This window comes from Coturnix japonica, chromosome 5 (genome assembly GCF_001577835.2).
Source record: "Coturnix japonica isolate 7356 chromosome 5, Coturnix japonica 2.1, whole genome shotgun sequence".
In the NCBI taxonomy this organism is placed as follows: domain Eukaryota; kingdom Metazoa; phylum Chordata; class Aves; order Galliformes; family Phasianidae; genus Coturnix; species Coturnix japonica.
The window spans coordinates 41,116,915-41,126,313 of record NC_029520.1 but is presented as its reverse complement, the minus strand read 5'-3'; the positions used below and the strand labels follow the sequence as shown (position 1 = coordinate 41,126,313).

The window sequence follows — 9,399 nt, the reverse complement described above, 5'->3', positions numbered from 1 at the left end:
ACCAGATCAAGACCACTTTTTGCTAAGTCCCAAGAGAAGCTCCCATTTGCTCCAGGGAGAGCAGGTTCAGGCCAAGAAAGGGCACAGATGCCCATTCTCTGTCCTCCCCCAGCTTCACAACCCCCCCCCCCCCCCCCCCCCCCCCCCCCCAGCACATCTCTTGATCTCAGTGATTTATTCCAGTATGAATATGCTCCAGAATATGAAGGCACACAATATTAAACCTTTCAGGTCTCACGTTCTGTGCCTTAGCAACACCTTGTCAATGGGTTTAAGACAAACTTAACTTGAACAATCACCTATTAGCTTTTACTGTACCACTTCACCAAAATAATTAAGAAAACAATAGGCAGATCATTTGTGTATTGTTCAGTCTTGTAACTGTATCTTAAAATCAGACATAAGAAAAGATCCCTGCTAAAGAGAAATGAGGGCAAGCTATTATAAACACTTCTCTATCATAATTTATGTCTTTAACATCCATCGATTTCCCAGCCTCAGGACTAAATCTGAATTACATCACCCTAAATAAGTAAAGGTTTCAGCCTTCATGTCAAACCAGCACCTGAAAATTAAACCTGCATCTACTCAGTGGGCAAAAGTAAAAACATTGCATTTGCAGAATCACCAGAATAAAATTACCTCCCTTCTTCCTTTATTTTTTCTTTCAATTCTTTTAGTATTTACACACGAGAAGAGCTTAAATCAATTCACAAATGTAGTTTCTACATTAAATACCGTCCTTCCAGTCTCTTGCACGCAAAAGGAAGTGACCTGAATATCTTGACTTCTCCGGAATTACTTAAAAGTACAAAAAACAGTTTCAGTGAGTTTATTTCATTTCATTTCAGTGCTGTGCCTGCAGGGCAACCCAGGAAGATGCTCCCACATAGACGAGGTCTCCGAGGTGTTACAATTGTGCCTGTAAATTGCCCAGAGACCTGCTTGCCATAGCTCCAACAATGTGCTTCCATAAAAGAGGTCTAATTTGCCCCACATGCCATGCCACCAGCTCCACAGGGCTTATTCCTGATTTTTACCTGCATAGGAAAAGAAGAATGGAGACTGTACAGTTACTAATTCACTCCAGCCTGTGCAGGGGACAGTGGTGTGGCCAACACCACCTCTTCCGCACACAACCTGCCCCTTGTGCCCATTGCCCAACCTGATGCTTCAACTCCCTTTAAGAGGTTATTTTGTCCAATGTCACACACTCTTTCCCTTTCCTCTGGCTAAAGGTAGCCAAAAACATTGAAAATCGGTGAGGGAATGGTGGGCTTGGTAGGGATGGGTTTCAAAACCACAGGTCTGTAGAGTTTCTGCCCTGTGCCCTCTGCCTCCTTACAGAAGGGCTGTGCCTCAGCTGGCAGCGTGGCAGTGCCCTTCCTCCACAGCCCCAGCCCTGGGAAAGGTGATGGAGGCAGCGTTCCTGGGGGCTGGTAGACAGCTGGTCCAGGGCAGGGGAAGGGGCAGCAGGTCCAGGCACCCACCCGGCCTGAGAGAACACCAGTGGGGTCTTTCTCCCCTGCATTAAGGGCAGGCTCATGGCTCTCAGGTCCAGTGGTGTCTTCACTCCTTTTGCTTTTCTTCCCCTCAAAGGGAGGAGGAGGTTCCCTGGGGACTGGTAGCCCTTCAGGGGCCGCAGGGAAGCCCCTGACTGGGAGGCTCTGTGGCGGCCGTGGCTCTTCCCAGAAGGATGCAGGAAGCTGTCGTTTTCTCATGGGCACCTGATCTGGCCTGTTGGCCTCAGGGTTTTGCTCTGGCACAGCTTGCTCCCCAGCCAGGCTCTCCTCCACCTCAGCTGCCTGCAGTACCTTCTCTGCAGCAGCCCCATTGTGGGGGCCAGGGTCAGGCACTTCAGGCTGGCAGCTGCGGGTCCTGTCCTCTGCTCCACGACGTGGGCCACATTCCGAAGGCTTGGTAGAGTGGCACCGTGGCACCCGCGAGTACTTCTGAGAAAAACGCTTCAGCTGCTTCTGCAAATATTTCCTGTGGTCCACCGACCGGCGGCAGGGAGCTGATTTATCCAGGGCTGCCTTGATGTCACTGGAGGCCAGGTTGACAAAGTTCAGCAGGGTTTTTACCTCGCTGTCCGATGCCATTTCACTGGACGTGCTGTGCAGAGTTTCCCATTAAATGTTTATAATCCGTTTCAGGCAAGCCTTGGCCAACCTGCAAGACACGGCAGGCAGACTCAGAGTGCGAAGCCTGCGTTCAAAAAGCATCAAGAACACTGCAGGAGGTGGAGAGAAGACATCAAACTTCTCAGCTAAGCACACAGGTTGTCTGTCAGCTCACCTCTGTGCAGGCAGGATGCCATGCACCTGCAGCCCCTCAGCACTGACCCGGAACAGGGATGCTCACTTAATCTCATTAGGTGAGGCATAGGTGGGGAGAAGGAGCCAAGACAGCTGCTCTCACGTCCCTGCAAGCAAGCGCGGACACTCACCCGGCGCGCTGGGGCTTTCCTGCTGGTGCTGGTAGAGAAGAGCCCCTTCGTGCTAATCTTGTTAGGCAGGTTACACACTGCCAGGCCCGACGGAGGCAGCCGGTGTGTGTGGAGGCAGTTGAGCGAGCACTTGAGCAAGCTGAATGAATATCGACTCTGCCGAGTTCGGGGCTCTCTCAGACCAATCAGGAGCCACTTTGCCAAATACAAAGCATCCCAATCAGGCATCAGCCTCCCCTTCTCACATTCTTTGCCATCACAAATTGTCACCATGGGGACAGCCACAGAAAGACAGCTAATAAATACAATCATTTCCCCGCGATTTCTACCATTCTCCCCTATCCTCTTCACCCCTACCAAGGCCTTTCTTTTTTAAAAGCACAGTCCAAAGGAAAAGCGCCGACGATGAGTTTGGAAAGTTTAGGCACCCTTTTCTCTGCGCTCCCCAAAGCTGTCTGGGGGCTGATACTGACCATGCTTCATTGGCACAGGACAATGTAATACGGGGGACCAGGCTAGCCTACTTTTAACCATTCTCCATCAGAGACTTTTTTTTTTTTTAAGGGGAGGATGATGTCAGAAAAAGGTAGGAAAGGAACAAATCTCTAAAGAGATGTGCAGATATCCATGGAAAGGGAGCTTGAGCGCTCAAGAATCTTGTCTTTATGTTTGCCCCCTCAATTGAGTTACACAAAAGCTGAATTACCCATTCAAACTACCCGGACAAAAGGATGGAGTTGGATAGTACTCTTGCATCTGTAGTCAAACAGTTAGAGACTTAAATCGAGTCGTCATGATGGAGAAAGAGTTAGACAAAGCCCATAGAATTGCCATCAGCAAACATTTTCCTGTGTCATATTAGTGGGTCTCCATGACTCCCCCTGGCCTGGGGACAATAGCACAAGTTTGCACACTCGACTACTGTCACCCTGCCAACGCTGGCAAGGAGCAGAAACAGGACAATCCTTTAAGGGGAAAGCATGCCCGCTGCAGGGAAGGTAAGAAGAGAGGGAAGAAAAGGCGTGTGAAATGCTAATTGAGCTGCTTCCTTTACTGATCCACAGCTATGTGAGCCCTCCGCCTTCGTGCTGGCTTGTCCCTGAGGGGTGGCAATAACTTAATAGCACAGCAAAACTGGGAGCTGGGGGAACTGGAGAGCAGGAGGGCTGCCCTTGGTATACATGGGTGATGTGGATCTGGCTGCAGCCTGGGATCCACTGCCTCCCACAGGCAGCTCCTGCTTCTCTGCCTGCAGCACCCTGGGGACAGGAGGAGAGGGACAGTGGCAGGCTAAGCATGCCCACAGACAGGGAGAGGCTTCCAGCCCTGGAAAAGCAAGGACTGAAATCCCAGCTACCCCTCATTTTGCAAGCAAGATCTTCTTTGCTAACATAAGGCACCAAAGGTCTGAGTGCCAAGAGCTGAAAAATGCAACATTTTGCATTTTTAATCCAATTTTCTTTAGAGAAGGGCAAGATCTAGGCTGTACCACACGCTGGGCTGAGGTCTCAAGTGTTCCTATGCCAGTGTGCTCAGTGCTGCCACCCCTATTTTCATTCTATTTCTCCCAGTCCAACCCAAGCCATGTATTTTGGTGCCAGCACTCAGGTGCTGCAGATCTAGGGAGACCTTGGGCCAGGACACTGCCCAGCAAAGATGCCACAGAGCCTTTGCACTACCACATTGTGATAGCAAGGCAGAAAACCTTGAGGGCACCTGTGTGCTGTCTGTGATGGGATTATACTGGCAGAGGGAGGGGCAGCTTTGCCATTACTGCCTGAGGCACTGGGGATTCTCTCCTTCCAGTTTCTATTCCAAAAGCAGCTCCTCCTCAGGAGACCTAGTGCAGCTGACTTTCTATCATCTGCCTCATATCATCTTGATGCATGACTATGCGCAATCTTCTCCAGTAAGATCTTCAGTGTTGGAAGTTTCCAGTCACCTGTTCAAGCATCTATTTTGGGATGCACTAGCTGGGACCTGGCCTCCCTGTGACTTGACACAGGTCTTTCTTCTGCAGCTGATGTTACAAAGGGAAGTGTTTTCTAGCACACTTAACAAGATGCACACCAAGGGTTCACATCCCTGTTTGGAGGAACAAATTTCCTGCAGTGTTGTAACCCCTAGTGGCATGCCCAGGGGAGGAAGACGAAGATAAACAGAGATGTGGGACAGGTGCCTGGTAGCAAAGGAGTTTCTGAGGACGTCAGTGAACCAGGTCCTCAGAGGCCTAAGAAACTCATGTCACGTACTGTAAGTCCAATATCCAATTATTGGGAATTTATAAGAAAGATATGGGATTTATGGCTAAGTGTATGGGAAACCCAGCACTCCTCCCACACCACTGAAGCTCTCTCCAAGTTCTCATCTACACCTGTGCCTTCCAGGAGGGCCACTTGCCTAGGTCACAGCTCCTTGGTCTCCACGTGGCAGCTTCCCATGCCCCACCACACTTGTTGCTCCAACATCCCATATCCCTGCAGCTGGGTAACGGCCAGGAGCTGAAGAGGAATGAACCAGTGAGTGGGATTTAAGAACCAGAGCAACCCACCCTTTCAAGGTCAGACTCAGGTTGAGCTGCACAGGGTTTTCTCTAAGAGACCACCGGAGCCCTTTTGTTCCTCCCTGCTCTCTCCATGTTCATCCCAATGTACATGTGAAAGGAACAATTAACAATAGGGCACTCCTCTCTGAGGATCCAGTGCACTTTGAAGTGTCCACCAACCAAAGGCTCAAGAATGATACATCATTTTCCACTGTGAACATGTCAAACTAGTACAGCAATTGAAAAAACGTCTCCGCATGCCTTCCCAGCATGCAGACAGGGAACAGCTGGAGAGCCACTTCATATCTGACATGTCACCCCCTGACAGCTGTCTTCTTGGGAACTTTTGGCATGTGGAATTTTCTGACTCCTTTTTATAAGTGAAGCACAGGAATAAACCCATTCACTGAAAGGATGCAGTCAGACTTCTCCCAGACATGCAGAAACTGAGAATTATTTTTTCTTCCACAAAAATACCTGGGAAGTGTTTTAAAAACATTTCTCATTGTAACTGATGTCACAAATTAGCCAAATCTACCCTAAAGCCTCTTCCAGCTTATTTCTATACTCAGGGACTCATGCAACACAGATATTCCAACATCAGAATCATCCCAGGACTGCATGAGCAGACACAGTAATGCAAACCACTAACAGGGGAGGCAATGCAGTAAGTGCATTGTTGAGATAACACAGATACCCAAATCACTGCTACTACTGCATTGATCAGTAAAGCAAAGAGCAGTTCAGAGAACAACTGGGTAGCACAGAGGTGATGCAAAATCACCGTTTTGGCACTGGCTTACACAAAACTCATTTTTCTCTCCTAGTAGAGCACTTTTTCTCCATCTTAGCCTGAGTAATAAGCATTGGCACAAGGCTCATCCTGCTGTCAGTATAACTAGGCTGCATACTGCAATACCAGTATACTTCAGAGGCAGGGCTGGGTTGAAATGAGCTTCTTGCCCTCCCTGAACTGGGGCAAGTATCTGTTCGTCTGGAATATGTCCGTACGCTAAGTGCTGCTCTCCTCATCTTTTTCTTATGCAAGTTAAAGCTAGTCAATCTCCATTTATACCAAAAAAAAACCCCAAAAGTAGTAAACAGATTTTTACTTAAAAATAAGGCTTCTTCAAAATTGTCAACAAAAATTCTTTAGAAATTCACCAAAGGTTTAAATTTGTTGTGTTTCAGAGAGATGAGAAAAGGAGATGTGCTGTTAATCATATGCTAGTGGCATAAAAATGGGAGATGTTGTTGAACATCATACTGCAAGAATTGGGTGACCTTAGGAATTATTGCAATGGGAGAGAAAAGGATTTTAGGAATGCTGGGCCACACACCCCAGGGTCTGATAGCAGGAATTTCTGCTATGGGGAGAGAAATCACCATCTGCAAACGAGAAGGAAAAAACATGTGATAGGATGAAAATGAACCTCACTCCAGTCTGACCTTCCTGGACTGCAGGAGGGGTCCTGCAGCATACCAAGAGGGGACACTGACCGTATTCATGCCTCCAGCATGTTGCCCTCTGGACTCAGAGCCTGTCCCCAAATCCAAGTCCTCTAAGCTCAGCAAGTGAGGATATAGAATTTCTCCCCAGACTCAGCTGTTCTCTTTGCTTCTCACCATGTTGGAGCCAACACCTTTCCCCCAGGAGAACAGCAAATTGCTACTCCCACCAGCTTTGACTCTTCCCTCCCCAGTTTCTTCTCTTGACAACCTGCTCTGACCTGAGTGACATCCTCTCATTGCTCTCAACCCCTGATTTGCTGCACATGGGGACAGACTCTGAGCAGACCCTGAGCACTGGTGCAGGCGGGGGGGGGGGGGGGGGGCTGTCACTGCCCCACAGCCACTGCCATTCAGGCAGATGGTGGTGGGGGCCGATGTGAATAGCTCCTGTCAGTCTCATAGAGTGAACTTTACAATTGTGCTACGTGTTGAACTGCATGTGATTAATGCCATTCTTCTTCAGGCTGCAGGCAGGACACAGCTTTTTCTTTAAGAAAATTTTCATTTTTCTGGGAAGGAAAAATAACACTATTGCAAGGTCATGGCAATAGCGTTATCTATGTGTTCTGTAATCAGATGTGATCAAAGATCACCCTGCTTTTCACTGCCACTCTTTCTGGTGAAACAGATAACATGTAAAATTAGCCTGGTCTTGGTTTCATCCTTTTTGAGGTTTAAATCCTGCTTCCACATGCATCAAGTATGTACTGTGCAGCAACAGGGCCAAATATAGTTTCCTTTATGTAATTCTCAAATAATTACATTGATATCAGTGACAAGTTTGGTGCCAAATAATACAGACAGCTTCAACAGCTTCTGTTGATAAGCACTACAAAATGATTAAAAAATACAGACATAAATATGAGCATGTGAATAGGTGAATCTCTTAAAAGCTACAAAAAAGAAGTGCCCAGTCCTTCCTCCTTAAAGCATTAGGAATTTCAGACTGAAATGGGATCTGCAGTACATACTGCAGTGAAGAAATTGAATAAATCACAAAACTAATATTAAGTGAAGCTTCAGTGATCAGTCAGTCTCACTGGAGTTTGGGTGTTTGCTACAGCAGCTCTGGGCTCATTACTCCCACTGAAGCCAAATTTGAATTGTGCATGGATTTCTATGGGTGCTAAATTAGGTTCCCCCAGGAGTTTTCTGTTAAAAGCACAAGAGTTGGTTACTCGGAGCAGATTAGCACTCTGCTTGTCTGGAATATCACAATATTTCTGTTCATAGGGACCTATATGTGAGTGTTGGTGGGTTGAAGCAGTTTGCTATGTGCCCTTTTTTGGGGGGCAATAGTTTACAGAAATACATTACTCTGCAGTGTTATGTGCAAAATACAGTGCTTGTTCCAGCACCCCAAGTTTAGAATGCAACATACTCAAAGCATCTTCCCAGTTATAATGGATAGAATTTAAGTTTGAGATACTGACAGAATCCCCAGGTATGAACTGGCAGAGGAATCATGCTTAGTCTAAAAGCTTAACTCAGAGACACAGGACCCTTCCACTGGGGACTGGTTTTTCTGGAAGATGGATAAGATTGTTATTTTCTGATAAATGAATCATTGTACCTCCACCATGCCCAGAGCTGGAGCTTTGATGGTGAGATTGTTAAGCCTCAGACAAAGCCACATCAAAGGTCCTCATCAGAAATTCATTTGGTAGTACTGAAGCACTGATAGGCTCTAGAAAACAGACCCTTCTGGATGAATTGACCATGGGAACGAGATGGCATGCAACCAAGTGTGCTGAAGGAGCTCAAATATTAAATTGCTGAGCTATCAACACAGAGTTCACACCAGCCTCCACCCCAAGGAACAAAGATAATTAATGGAAAAGGTAGTTGTGCAAATAACAGAATACAGTTTCCTCTGGACTGAAGACAGAATTACTTCAGAATTGCCCCAAGGACTTACACTGGCATTGATGCTGTTCACCTCCTCTGTATGTTGCATGTAAAAGAGAGTAAATAGGGGTGACGTTTGCAGATGATACAAAATCATTCATAATAATCAAAGCTAAAGCTAGCTGTTGCAGAAGGAGCCTTGTAATACCAACTGACAGCAAAGTGCCAGACAAAATTCTGTATTGACAAGTGTAATGTAAGGTACTTAGGAAAAAAATAACTCTATACATCTACAGTGCTGGGCTGTGGATAGAAACACTCAAAAGATCTTGGGTAACTGAAACATAGGTATGAGCTCTCTGAAAACCTTATGCATCGCCCTGCAACAATCAGAACATAAACTGAATAGCTGAAATTACTGAGTGACAGAACAGAGTAAAGCAGAACAGAAAACAGTAGTCAGATCACTGTTTATACTGCTTATGCACATTTGAATACAGTTGCAGTTTTGCTCTCCTTATTCAAAAGTTTATAACTTTGGAATTAGATAGGTATAAAAAAGTTAGTCAGCATGGTCATAGGTCTGGAAGTGTTTTTATAATAGGAAATATTATATTAAACCTCTTCAGTTTAGAAAGAAAACAAACTGAGGGGGTATGAATTGAGTATATAAAGTCACCACTAGAATGGAGAAGGTAATGAAGAAAGGGTTAATTCCTCCAGTGCAAGAATTAGAGGTAACAAATCAAATTACCATGCACTAGGTCTAGACCATAAAGAAGGATTTTTCCATGTGATACATTAATCTGTGGGTCTTGCTGCCAAAGTATTAATTAGTTTAAAAAGGATTTAGGTAAAGTCATGCCATAGAGGACCATGATGAAGCTGAATAATTCACCTTCAACCTGTCGCTCAAGGATTTCTGATGCTGCTGATTGCCAAAAGAGAACATCAGATACAAATCAAATACAAATTCTTCCCCTGTCCTTGTGTCCTTCCCTTAATATCCACATAGGCTATCATCTGAGATGGATTAGAGAAACAT

At 46.1% G+C, this 9,399-nt stretch overlaps 1 protein-coding gene across 2 annotated transcripts; it reads right to left on the bottom strand.

Annotated features, from left to right (window-relative positions):
• Positions 1-164: 164 nt before the first annotated feature.
• Positions 165-2,592, bottom strand: FAM181A (family with sequence similarity 181 member A). Of its 2 annotated transcripts, none has more exons than XM_032445011.1 (2): positions 2,299-2,592; positions 165-2,172 (listed from the first exon to the last, which is right to left on the bottom strand). In XM_032445011.1, exon 2 carries the CDS (start codon positions 2,100-2,102, stop codon positions 1,233-1,235), a length of 870 nt encoding a protein of 289 aa, XP_032300902.1. In that variant the 5' UTR covers positions 2,103-2,172; positions 2,299-2,592; the 3' UTR covers positions 165-1,232. The 2 variants fall into 2 exon arrangements, with proteins under 2 accessions (XP_032300902.1, XP_015720879.1); XM_015865393.2 differs by having other exon boundaries at positions 2,450-2,592.
• Between the last annotated feature and the right edge of the window lie 6,807 nt (positions 2,593-9,399).